At 40.0% G+C, this 13,781-nt stretch overlaps 2 protein-coding genes across 2 annotated transcripts; both read left to right on the forward strand.

Annotated features, from left to right (window-relative positions):
• Positions 1-705: 705 nt before the first annotated feature.
• On the forward strand, positions 706-7,894 carry LOC122663664 (pentatricopeptide repeat-containing protein At4g01400, mitochondrial). The gene is made up of 2 exons (XM_043859281.1): positions 706-2,673; positions 7,586-7,894. Exon 1 carries the CDS (start codon positions 963-965, stop codon positions 2,343-2,345), a length of 1,383 nt encoding a protein of 460 aa, XP_043715216.1. The 5' UTR covers positions 706-962; the 3' UTR covers positions 2,346-2,673; positions 7,586-7,894.
• Positions 7,895-9,390: 1,496 nt separating this feature from the next.
• Positions 9,391-10,996, forward strand: LOC122665361 (2-(3-amino-3-carboxypropyl)histidine synthase subunit 1). Its single transcript, XM_043861494.1, has one exon. It carries the CDS (start codon positions 9,481-9,483, stop codon positions 10,855-10,857), a length of 1,377 nt encoding a protein of 458 aa, XP_043717429.1. The 5' UTR covers positions 9,391-9,480; the 3' UTR covers positions 10,858-10,996.
• Positions 10,997-13,781: the final 2,785 nt, after the last annotated feature.

Consider the following 13,781-nt stretch of genomic DNA (forward strand, 5'->3'; position numbering starts at 1 on the left):
TTACATGGTTTTGAAACCCCAATGGCAAGGGTAATTTTATCAATTCAAATCTAATTTTTAACGCAGTTAGTCATGAACTGACGGAATGGGCTTATTTGTTATTGTTTGCAAACCTCAGGCGTACGCAGAATTTACCAAAACCCTAACTACATAGAATGATTGATAAGAGAGAGAGAGAGAGTCGTGAAGCAGCTAGTCGAGAATCGCAGATTGGGAGTTGCAGAGCTTGCTATGGTTCTTCGCTTCCTTGGAGACGACATGCTCGACAGGTAGAAATTAGAGGAGGTCCATTTTGGTTTCTATGTGGATTCACAAATAAAACGAGTATTTATAGTAGAGTTACAATTTGGTAAATCAAAATGCGGTTCATCTGCAGAGATGGACTCAAAATTGATTCAAATTTACATCAGAAATCTGAATCAATCGATGATTACGAATTCGTGCACCATCATTTTGAACCAAACGGTTTTTTTTAATTCAGATTTAGGAATCATCTGATACACCTTCAAATGGTATCAGATATCTGATCTAGGTATGTTATCGGTCCGTATCTAATGTATTGGACAGTTTTATCCTCAAAGATACTGATGTCATAGTGTATGTTGACCATTATACCCCTGTTTTCGTACTGTACACTGATTTGGTATTGGCTAAATGTCCGACACCGATACGGATCGCCCGATACGAAGTTGGGATAGGTTCGACCGAAACTCTTTGTTCAAAAGTGGGACCCACGACCATCAGATGTTAAACGGAAACCAAACAAAAATAACGAGTTATGATCTCTCTCGAAGTTTTCTTCCCCGGCGACGGCAAGACAATTCCGATTTCTTGAAGTCCTGAGACACAACATTTTCCTACTCTTCTTCTTTCGTCTTTCTTCTCGCCCTACACCTGCCCGGGCCAGGGTGAGAGCTAGAAGATACTAGACAGAGCGGAGGGTCAAAGGCGGCGATTACGAAATGCACCGATCGCTTAACTGTTATTGCAGAACTCTAATAAACGCCGTTCGACTACCTATTCTACCGGCCAGAACCTTAACAGATGCTTTTTATTCCTCGACGCCCCGGCAACATCAAAAGCGGCTTTCCAAGGCACTGATAGGCTCTCCGGCTCGAATCCAGAAGCTCATCGCCTCTCAAAAAGATCCATTTCTTGCCAAAGAAATCTTCGACCTTGCCTCTCTCCAAACCAATTTCCGACATTCTTTCTCTTCCTTCCACACTCTCATCTGCAAACTCGGTCGCTCTCGCCACTTCTCTCTCATGGAAGATCTTATCCATCGCCTCAAATCAGAACGTTATTCCGTCACTCCTGGTCTCTTCTCCGATATCATACAAATCTATGGCGAAGCAAAATTGCCCGAGAAAGCCCTCAAGACCTTCTACAGTGTGCTCGAATTCGACTGCAAGCCCCTCCTCCCCAAGCACCTCAATCACCTCCTCCTAGTCCTCGTTAGCCACCGAAACTATCTCCATACAGCGTTCGATCTCTTCAAGAGCTGTTCCGACGGGTTCGGTATCTCGCCCAACACCAAAAGCTACAACATCATGATGCGTGCTTTCTGTCTAAACAATGAATTAAGCATCGCCTACAACCTGTTCAATCAAATGTTTAAGGGAGACATTTTGCCAGATGTCGAGTCCTACCGGATTTTGATGCAAGGTTTGTGTAGGAAGAGTCAGGTTAACAAGGCGGTTGATTTGTTGGAAGATATGCTGAACAAGGGATTTGTGCCAGATGCATTGACTTACACCACTTTGCTAAATAGCTTGTGTAGGAAGAAGGAACTGAGGGAGGCATATAAGCTTCTTTGCAGGATGAAGGTGAAGGGATGCAATCCTGATATTGTCCATTATAATACTGTTATCTTGGGATTCTGTAGGGAAGGGAGACCACTTGATGCTTGTAAGGTTCTTCAGGACATGCCTTCTAATGGTTGCATTCCCAATCTGGTGTCTTACAGGACTTTGGTTGGTGGGTTATGTGAGGCAGGGATGCTTGATGAGGCAAAGAATTATTTACAGGAGATGATATCAAAGGGTTTTTCTCCACACTTCTCGGCTTTTCATGCTCTGGTTAAGGGTTTCTGCCACATTGGTAGGACAGATGATGCTTGTGGGGTGCTTTTGGAAATGCTCCAACACGGGGAAGCTCCGCATATGGATACTTGGGCAGAAATTGTTCCAAGAACCTGTGATACACTTGAATTGATGAGATTGGAGGAAATATTGGGGAAGATTATGAAGGTAGACATAAACCGTGACACAAGGATAGTGGAAGCAGGTGTTGGTTTGGAGGAGTATGTAATCAGGAGGATACAGGCCAAAACATGGAGGGCTTGATCATTCTGTGATGTTGGGATTATGAGCTTTCTTGAACGTCAAGGAATCTGTGATTGTTAATTCCAGTGGTTCTGAGCTTCACCAACTGCTGCAGCAGTCTTCCAAATAACAAAACAATGGCAAGTTAAATGAGCAATCCCCATTAAATTTTGATGTAGAAGAGATGGTCACTTTGAAAGGATGTATCGAACTAGTTGAACTGAAGTATTGAAGCTTAGGATCAACACCATTATGGCTCCTTGTGGAGAATGCATTGTAGCTTTCTTCTCTGGATTAAGGTGGTTCAGATATGTCACAGTTCTGGGATTATTTCAAGTTGAAGATAAAGGTGAGGCTGAGGACCTTGAGGTTTGGTCCAATTTCACTCAAGTAATGCTTCTTTGATTTTGTTTATTTTTATTTATTTATATATTTTGCTTGTTGCTTTGATTTGTGATTTGTGGGAGATACAGGTAAGTCTCAATAATGAGAATATTTTAGTGGAAATATGCCTTGGGTTGGGATACATAAGTGTGGCCTTTGGTCCAAGGGGTTTTCATTGTAATGACCACGTTAATGGGCCTAAACTAAGGGCAGGAGCTAGGACTATGAGATTAGTCAAGATTAATTTGGTCCCTGTTTGTGGGGTTATCGAGTCCTAAGTCATAAAAATTAGGGTTAAATACACATGCACCTCCTAAATCGTCCCAATATTCCGCACGTTCCCCTAAGATTCTGACAATTCCACATGCACTCCTTGGAAATTCCACGGGCATCCCCTATTTTTCAAATTAATCCCATTCAAGTCCACGCCGTTAATATCAGGTGTTAAATGCTAACGGATCTGAAATTGAAGAATGTAATGTACAATTATACTCTCGCTAGGGCATAATTATGACAATGCCCTTATTAGTAGATACCCATTCTCTTCCATTTTTGCGCAAAAGAAGAACGAGGAAAGACCAAAATGCCCTCATCTTCCCCAAATCATCTTCTTCTTTTACAAATGTAGATACCCAATACCACCACCACCACCACCATTGCTGCAGTCACCACCACCGCCACCCACCATTAACACCTTCACCGCCGTGTAGCCCCATTTTGAAAAACCCATTTTCGAATTAAGTACCTAACCAAGAAAACCTTTGAATTTAAACCCATTTTGAAAACCCCATTTTCGAATCCCAAACTTCTCATGCCCTAACTCCAATCTTGCTGTGATATACTTCCTTGAAACCAGAACTGTTTTGTAGCTATTGCCCAGCTTGATTTCTGGAGTTTACTTTTAGTATTATAATGGGTTTTGGGGCTATGGTGGCATGGATTCAAGAGATTCCTTGGTATCCTGGATGAGGGGCTGCAACTTTCGAAAGAGCAATCACTTTCCTGTGCTCTGTTTCTATTGGGAGGTAGATGATGATCTATTTCAATATGTACAATAATCCAAAGAAAATGGAGATGGTGGCAGGGGGAAAGATGGTTGCTGTGAGTCACTCAATTCAGCAGTAGAAGAGAAACCTGAAATTAGAATTTGAAAACGGAATCTGAAACTGGGTTTTCTGAAATCATACTTGCCATAGGACCCTAAGAAAACATTATCAAAATCAAAATTTGCAACCACAGAGATGTTCAGAACAGAAACCACGATGGCTATGTATGGAACCAGATTTGAAACCCAGTGGCTCGTAGGGGTAGGAATTCAAGAAACTAAAAGAAAGATTGAAGTTTAATGTTGAAAACAGATCCAGAACTTTATAAGGATGATAATAGATGTGGGAAGTAAGGAGATTCTCACACGAAAGAGCTTTTCAGAGGTTTTCTTGGTTAGTGTTTTCAAGAATTTTCAGAAATCGAATGCTGATTTGGGGGTTTCTCATAAGGTTAGGGTTTTTATAGATTGGGGCTAGGGCTGGAGTTTGTCCATTTGCCGTTTGGGAAGATGATTACCTTGGGATGAGTTCTTTGGGTTGAGGGTTTTAATTAGATTAGGTTTCAGAAATGGAAGGAGAAAGGGAAGTGATGTCGGCTGTGGTGCAAAGAAAAGTGGAGCAGAAAAAATAGAAGAAGATTAGGAAGAAAAAGAGGGCAGTGATGGTGGAGGGCGGTGGTGGTGGTGGTGGCTGTGGCAATGGTGGTGGTGGTATTGGGTATCTACATTTGTAAAAGAAGAAGATGATTGGGGGAAGATGAGGGTTGGGCAAAAATGTCTTTTCAAATTACAGGGGTGGTTAGAAGAAAGGGTAGTTTGGCCAATAAAAAAATAAAATATTTTTAATGTCTAACGCCTGATATTAACGGTGCGGACTTAAATGGGATTAATTTTGAGAAGTCGGGGGTGCCTGTGGAATTTTCAAGGGGTGCGTGTGGAATTGTCAGAATCTTAGGGGGGCATGCAGAATATTGGGACGATTTAGGGGTGCAGGAATTTGAGTCCATATTTCATTTGAAGTTTATGTTCTGTTTTTAGAATCTTTGTGTGAGTAGGCCTGTCAAATGCTAATCCGTTTTAACTATTCCAAGTAGTAGTTTGAGTTCCTAGTCAGTTTAGGATTATTAGGGAGTTAGTTTATGATTCTATTTATAGATGTAGTGGCATATGGCTTTACTCACAAATTTATAGGATAAAATTTAGTTTTCTGCAAGTACAGTGGATTCAATGCAACTCTGAGTGGACTCACAAGTTCTATTTGCTGGATTCTGAGGGGGCCTTGGTGCAATGGTTAAGTTGCACTATTGCAACCTGTTAGTTGCGGGTTTGAAACTTGGAAACAGCGGCTCCTGTGAAACAGGGGATGAGGCTGTGTACATTTGCCCCTCACAGACCCTGCAGTAGAGGAGGGTTTTGAGCCATTCTGAGATAAAAACTTTCTCCCAGTGCTGTTCTGTAAATCTGCGTACGTTATGACTCTCCCCAGATCCTGCAGTGGCGGGAGCCTCGTGCATTGGGTATGCCTGTTTTGTTCTGTTCTAGTCTGTTGCTAGATTTTTCTGGTTCGGGATTAATCCAGATTAGTGGGTTTGATTGCAAAGTTGTACGTATTCTTATATTTCAGCTGCAAGTCTGAAGTGGATCTGTTAGAGTAACCAGTGTTCTTTATTTTTCCTTTCACCGAGATTCCGCTTGCTTATTGAACTGGACATGTGATTTCTTTGGTTGCAAATTTGTTATACTCTTGGTGTATTGCTTTGTTTCTTCCTTTGCATTACTTTGTTTCTTTGTTTACTTTCTGCAATGATTATCTTGTTTCAGATTCAAGCCTCAACGCCATTTTTCTATATCATTTATTTGGCCTTATGACTTATGAGCTTGTGATGATTTACTTCCATGCCTTGTTTTCTTGTACCACATTGAAACCAAGTATAAATATCCCCTTTTTGGTTTGGGGGAATTTGGTCTGAGGACTTTAGGTCTTGGATTATTATTTCTTCCAAAATGATCAGTTGCCTGGATTACTCCAAATATTTACGGTAGTATGAAGTAGGTCAATCCTATAGCTCAAGTTGTTGAATGCATGGACAACCCTTTATATGGCTTGGATGTGTATTCAGCAACTTGATTTTGGACTCATCCTAATTAAGAAAGATATTAGCAGTGGATATAGTGTTATAGCACATATAAGCTATAGAATTTATGTTTAGTGAAGATAAATTAAATGCCTTAGATAATGGGCTGGACCAAACCAGTGCGCCTTTGGGGCCAGGGCATATTGATACTGGGATTGGTTAGGGATGTAGGCCCTTCAGTGGCGGGCCTAACTTTTCAGCCAAGTAATTTACTGGACTACAGGCCCTACATGGTCACAGGGGATTTGTAGAATGCTTCAAATTTGATGTGCTGGACTTCTACTTAGTTGTAGTGTAGCCTTGTAGAAACGGTTCAGGAACTCTCTAAATTGGAGACCTTTTTCTTGTACTCTCTGAACAATACACCTGAGAGATGTGTGATAGGTTTCCACTGGATGTAGGCCTCAGAAAAAGCATGGGACCCACCACATATGATAGAAATCCTTGGAATGTCTTTTAGTTATATTGAAGGTGAGTACAGGAAAACAGTGTACAAGATTCCTTTTTCTGAGTGTTACCATTATCGCCTTATGCATTTGGCATTGCTTAACTGAGTTCATGTGTAGTTTTATGATTTTCCATACAATTCATCTGAGCATTGGATTACATTTTCCACAATGGTACATTAAGATTCAGGTATGGGGAGATCCTTTGCCGTTTTATTTTTCATTGCTTCTTTGCCTCCTCCTTGCATTTGGTTTAAAAGAGATGCTGCTGCTTTGGGTGAAAGAGCATATGCAGGTGTCAAAATGGGTACTTGCATAGGCTATATTGCTATAAGCACTTATTGTATTTTACATTTTACAATGATGACTCTTTTGAGCTACAGTGATAGGGACCAGCCAAAAAATAAGAAAAAATGAATTCTTTGCATTCAAAATAACAGTGGACCAAGTGGCAGCATTTGGTGGCGCTCAAATTTTGTTGCCATGTTGTACATGTCATAATCTATTTTCGTTCATTGATTTTCAGTTCAGTATAACATTGCCACATGTCAGGGTAATGCTTTGAAAAATGTTTTAGAACTTAAGTTCTGTTTGAAGAACAGGGATGAACATGGACCATTGAAAGAAAAAGGAAAAAAGCAAACATGGTGAGCCCAAGAGTTGAGATAGGCCACTAAATTGACATACGGTTGCGGTTTATACAAGTAATCTCCTATCTGTCCACTGGCTAAGTGACCAAATCATCAATACACAGCAGAAGTATGCGACAGTTTGGGATGCCCTCCTAGACTGTTGGTCTAGGTTCAGAAAGGAGCCTTGGATGATTATGTTTCTTATATGTCCTATATAAAAAATAAACACACGAAAAATAGCATGGCATCTCTGCTTTTTTTGCGCGAACACCTAAATTAAATCAGAATTGTACTACTCACAACATGGATAGGGAGAATAATCCAAGAAGAAAACTGCTTGTATTTGCAATTTAACGATTGACCCACTGATTCTGAAATGGATTGAGTGCCATATTTATTCTTCCTAATACATTGCAAGATGAAGTCATAACATTGGTTCTGTATAGTTTGACAGGAGTATGGTTTGCAGAATTATGTTAAATTTTACTCCCTGCCCATTTGTTAATGAGCGTTAAACACCCTTCTTAACATGATTATTTAAAGTTATCCCATGAATCTTATTGTCCTCTTTTTTTTTCTCTGCCTTTTCGAAAGGCTGATTACTGTTTGGCATGTGCAGTTGGGAATGGCGAGTGCACTGGAAACTCTGTGAGGGAGAGCATGTGGAGCGAGCCAATACTATATATAAGTCTAAGATGAGCAAATCGCAAGGTGGGAGGGACCAATCGCAGGTGGCTAATCCTTGAGATGTTTTCCTTCATCATATCCTCCTGCCAAATGTATCTGTCTGCATGGAGTGAAACTTGATCATTGCATACTTGGCATCAGCTGCGCTTGCAATTCATTGTTTTCTTTCACAGCTTTTGACATTGAAGTACAAGTGAGGAATTCCTGGTGCAGTGACATCAACTATCTGTCTATCTTAGCGTTTTGGCAGGGGAGAGAGGGATCAGATTGTAGAGAGAAAAGCAGGGGGAGGGGGAGGGGGGGGGGGATAAGTAGATCGGGTGAGGTAGGAGAGGGAAGGGGAGGGAAAGAGAGAGTAAGGTGGAAAATAACAACATTTAAAGGACAACTTTGCGCTTGAAGTCACCAGTGGACTCCAGAGGAGGTAATCCGAATATCTAATGATGCTTTTCTGAAGTACCAATCATCTCTTCTTACAAATCCGCATTTTTCAGATTCAATGACTTCCACACCTATTTCTTGGAGTGCACCACCACCTGGTTATGTGAAAGTTAATTGTGATGGTAGTCTTATGCCTACTACAAGCAAAGGAGGGATCGGTATTATCTTCAGAACTTCATCTGATAATCCTCTATTTGCTATTTCTAGTCCAGTGAATTTCTTGGAACCTATTGAAGGGGCGGCCTTGGCAATTTGGGCGGCTCTACTTGAAGCTATTTCCGAAGGCTACGAGAAGCTCTTGGTGGAATCAGATAATAAATATGTAATCTCCTATTTTCAAAAAGGGATTACATCTCCTCTGACGATTAGATTTATCGTGGAAGATATTTTGTATCTCTCTTCTTCTCTTGATGATTGCAAGTTTAAATTTGTTCCAAAGGATTTAATAACTTGGCTAGGAGGGTAATGATGGTAACGTTTGTATGACAGTTTGACTCAATTTTGATCCATGGATTTTGGAAATGTATCATGCTCCATCTATGTGTGATGCACTTCCCCTTGTTTGAGGGGATTTTGGGTCCTTGCATCAAAAAATAAAAAAATAAATTAAATGGATCTCAATTTGTACCTTCTAAGCCTTGATCTTCTAGTACTCGATTTTCTATGGTGGAATTTTTTGGTTTTTAAATGGATCCTCTCACCTATCTTCTACATTTTTTTTCATTGACTGGCAAAGAAAGTGGGGTAGAATTGAAACTTTTGAATAGAATAAAGGATGACAGGGATAACATTTCCTGAAAGTCCTGAGCTGTTACATGCTTAGGTGAAGAATGAACCCAATTTAGGTTTGATAATGGATCAATCTATGTATATTTAGGCATATCAGTAAATGTTATTATTTATACCAAAGAAAAAAAAAATATTATTATTGAATTTATTAAGTGTATATGTCTATTGCATAGTGAATTTACATGCCCGAATTTTTTGAGATATAGACAGAAAGAAAGAACAAGATGAAATTGGGGTTGGTTTGCAGTGTGCTTGAAGTAGAAAATTGTATCAATCAGTACTTACTATGATTAGAAGTCAATATGGAAATGATGAAGCTCTGTCAATCATGGTTCAAGGAATCGGTTGGTTCGAATTGAGAGTTTGAGACTGATCCTGATTTCGAGCGATTCAAAACGACTTATTCTAGGGTTCTGATTCTGCTTACATGAAGCATGCTATTTCCGGTTCGACGTTCAGACCGGTCCTTCTCCTGTTTCCATCCGCCAGCGCTTGGCACAGTTTAGAACTTCAAGGGTGGGGTTCGCTTCAAAAGATGAAGCAGTAGGGTTTTATTCCTCTCAAGATCTTCACTTTCTGCCACTAAGCTCTGTAAAAATGGAGGACTCTCTCCTCCTTCCCTCTCAAAATCCTAAACCCCGACGAATCCCCAAGCGCTTTATCAAGAACCAAATCCCAGAGTCCATCACTAACAACCCTTCCCTCAACGTCGCCATCTCTCTCCTCCCTTCCAATTACAACTTCGAAGTCCACAAATGCGTATGGCGAATCCTCTCCTCAAGTGCTAAACGTGTCGCTCTCCAATTCCCTGAAGGTCTCCTCATGTATTCCCTCGTTCTCTCCGATATCTTCAAGACCTTCGCCGATGTCGACGACTGTTTCGTCCTGGGCGATGTCACTTACGGGGCTTGCTGCGTCGATGATTTCTCCGCCACCGCCCTCAACGCGGATCTCCTCATTCATTACGGCCATAGCTGCTTGATCCCTATCGATGCCACCAAGGTCCCCTGTCTTTATGTTTTCGTTGAAATCAAGATCGATGTAGACCGCCTTGTTGACACAGTTCGATTGAATATCGATTCTGTGAAGACCAAGAAGATTGCGCTGGCTGGGACAATACAATTCGCCGCTGCGATTCGGGCTGCGAAGCCTTCGTTGGAGAGTGCAGGATTTGAGGTATTGGTTCCACAGTCGAAACCCTTGTCTGCCGGTGAAGTTCTTGGTTGTACGGCTCCCACACTGCCGAATGGTTCGGTTGACATGGTTGTCTTTGTCGCTGATGGGAGATTTCATCTTGAAGCGTTTATGATTGCGAATCCTGCAATTAGAGCTTTTAGGTATGATCCTTATCTTGGGGTTTTGTTCTTGGAGGAGTATGACCATGGGGGTATGAAGGATGTGAGGAGAAATGCGATTTTGAGGGCGAGGGAGGCGAGGAGTTGGGGGATTGTTCTTGGGACATTGGGAAGACAGGGGAATTCTAAAATTCTGGAGCGGTTGCAGAAAAGGATGAGAGAGAAGGGTTTTGATTGGACGGTTATTTTGATGTCGGAATTATCGCCTGCAAGGATTGCTCTGTTTGGAGAGTCTGTGGATGCTTGGATTCAGATTGCTTGTCCTCGGCTGTCTATTGATTGGGGTGAGGCCTTTGAGAAGCCTCTTTTAACCCCATTTGAGGCAGAGATTGCTCTTGGGTTTATTTATGGTTGGTGGGAAAGAACACCTGTGACCTTGAAGTCCAGCTTGAATTGCAGTGATGGTTTACCCTGTGAGAAGAATGAATCTTGCTGCGGGTATAACAATGGGGAAGTGAGGGCTACAGGAGATGTGGCTACGGATTATCCGATGGACTATTATGCTCAGGATGGAGGGGAATGGAATTGCTCATACTCTAAGAAGTCATCTCATCCTCCACGAAGAAATCTTCGCTCTTGTTGTGGTAATGGTGACACCTCTTGTAATGGTAACAATTGAAGCATCAATATCATTAACATGCTAGGACCTTATATTTAGATGGATACAGGAAAAAAAAAATGCATTTTAGAGGGCGTGGCATTCTCTTTTGTATGTATTTTACCGTCAATTTTATAAAATGAGTTTCTGATTTGGATTATTTTTGTCCTTAATGGCTTCTCCTTATATACTGTCGCCTGTTTTTCAATTGTTGAGACTTAAAACACTCATACACTCTGGCTTCTGGTTCTGCGAATGGAAATTACACAGGCTGCGCTTTAGTCTCTCAAAAGAAATATTTTGAAGGGAAGAACCTATTTTACTTTTTGCATTCAGTAACTTGGTTGGTTGTTCATTAATCATGGATTAGCAAAAAATAGAAATATAATGAGCATTACATTGTTAAGGGTTTGATTATAGATCCTATGGATTGACATATTGTGGGGATGCACTGTTGCTAGCCTGCCTGTTAAAAGTTCTCGTGTAACGTTAATAGCTAAGCCATTAGTGATGGTGTACTGGTGGCTAATTGCTGGTTGTATCAAGAATGGAATGCCAGGATTGAATAGTCCATATCCAATATATGGACGGGCTTACCTACTTCTGCCATGTGGAAGGCTGATATGGCAATTTCAACTGTTAGATGTTTAGGGAATGTTTTGTATTGGCTACACGTCAAATTTCAGACTCAAATTTGATCATTAACACATCCAATATATTGGCATAACCTCTGAAGCATAGTTGTCACGTCGTCACGGCGATCCAAGTCAGTGGAGGGATGTCATGTCAATATATCGATATGTCGCCCGCCATGGCGTTGCTATGGCGATCATATCAACCATGTTTTATTTTTTATTTTCTCTATTTTTAATGTCATTTAGTATGCTATAATATATACCCTACAACATAAAAAATTAATATGAAAATGTACTACTAATCTACTATGGTTTAATTCATGAAAGTGTAATATCCATTAGTGTATATGAAATCATGGATTATCAAATAATTGATAGCAATAGTCTTGCTGATAATAAAATTGAAAAATCATGAGAGTTGAGATATGATTCATATGAAAGTGACTACAAAAGTAACAAAATAAAAAAACAATTACAAGAACGTAATTTATATTGAGTGAATAAAGCTAATAAACAATCCATCTAAATAATAAAAAAAAATTTGCTGATGTGAATATGTGATTGTGTATTAGTGTTTTCTGTTTGATGTTTTTTTAATTTTTTTATGCCGAGGGAAAAGCATTAAAATAAAAAATGGTTAAAAAAAATTATTGTTAAAAAATTAAGTTTTATAATTTGAAACAACCATGTCGTCAGATGTAGCCATATGTTGTGGTATGGCGTCCATGGCGGCGCCATGGCGACGACATGGAGGCCATATCGGTCGATACTCTTACATCATCCATATCGGTGGTCGATATGCCCACTTCTCCAGCGATATGACGCCATGGCGTCGATATGGCGACGCCATGACAACTATGCTCTGATGCACCATCTTTGTAGTCCAAACACCCTGTTTGTAGTGCTAGATTTTTCAATGCTCTGTTTTGCCATGTAGCCATCTCCATTTGGGATGAAACTTGAAATGTGAACATGGGACCTTGAGGTTTACTTGTCCATAAAATTTCAGTCCCATCCAACATGTCTTGTGGCAGAACTAGATGCTGTCCGTAGATCTCATTTGAGTGTGTTGGTCCATAAAACCTGCTCCCATCGTTTATTATCATATTTTCTGGTATTGCATCCTACTATAATTCTTTCAACTGCTTTCTATTGGTATAATGGCTAATTGCTTATCGAATCAACAGTAAAATGCAGTGATTGAATGATCATTTGTTATTGTTTTCCTCCCTGTTATTGCAGACCATTGTGTCATTATTGTATAGTGGTCAAAATTTACCAGAGTAGTGAGTGAACCCATTGTACAGGTGTTACTGAAACCATGAAAACATGTTCAGCACATTCTCTGTCCTGATCTTGAGCTTAATTGGCAAGGATTTGACTTAGCGCTTTGGATTGGTCTATGCTATCCTTTTAACGAGAAGGAAATGGAGCTTATTAGGTTGTTTTAGTTGCTTTCTTAGATGAAAGAAAAGGAAAGAGAAAAGAAAAGAAAAAGAAATGAAGAAATTTCCTTCATTACTTGTTTGTTTATACTGAAAATCAAGAAAATATTTGACAATAATAATCATTGTTGTGTGATTGTCCATGGATTGTAGTTAGTTCTCTTGTGAGAGGGAGAACAGAAGTTGGGTATGGCCAACTTTCCTTCAATTTTCTTTTCCATGTGTTTTCCTATATAATGAGAGACACAAAACTAAGAATAACCTTTTGTAAAAATAAGTAGTTATTTTTTCCTAGCTTTTCTTCCACTAATGCAACCAATCACATCTCTAGTTGATTTATTTTCCTTCCCCACCTGATGAGGGAAAGCAACCAAACGTAGCATTAATTTTTGGGTTGAATGGTGAAGGAAATGCTCTCAAGACTCCTCGTGATGTGTTACTGTGAGCTTTCGGTTGGATATTTGGTATATAGGGCCTTTTGATGGGGTTGGTCTGAACATGAATGCTAACCTAAACTTTATCCTTATTTCCTTTAAATTTTGTTGACATAAAGATTTTAGATCTAGGGATTGGATTAGGTCTATTAGCCATATTTCTCTGAGGACTAGCTGGTACTGCTCTACCCAATACTGGCTTTGATCCCCACTGATACCTTGATATAAAGACCAGCTAGTTTTAGGCTGGATCTCCTATGTAAATCCTTGTTTGACACACTTTGAATTTTATTTCTGCTTTTGATTTTCCCTTTTTGTTTGTTAAAAATGGGATTTTGCTTCTTGGGGCTACTACCCTGTTTGTTAACATACACCACTACTAAAATATCATTCCGAAGAATTATTTTGATGTTATTAGGGTTATCTGTTCC

Source organism: Telopea speciosissima, chromosome 6 (assembly GCF_018873765.1).
Source record: "Telopea speciosissima isolate NSW1024214 ecotype Mountain lineage chromosome 6, Tspe_v1, whole genome shotgun sequence".
Classification (NCBI taxonomy): Eukaryota; Viridiplantae; Streptophyta; class Magnoliopsida; order Proteales; family Proteaceae; genus Telopea; species Telopea speciosissima.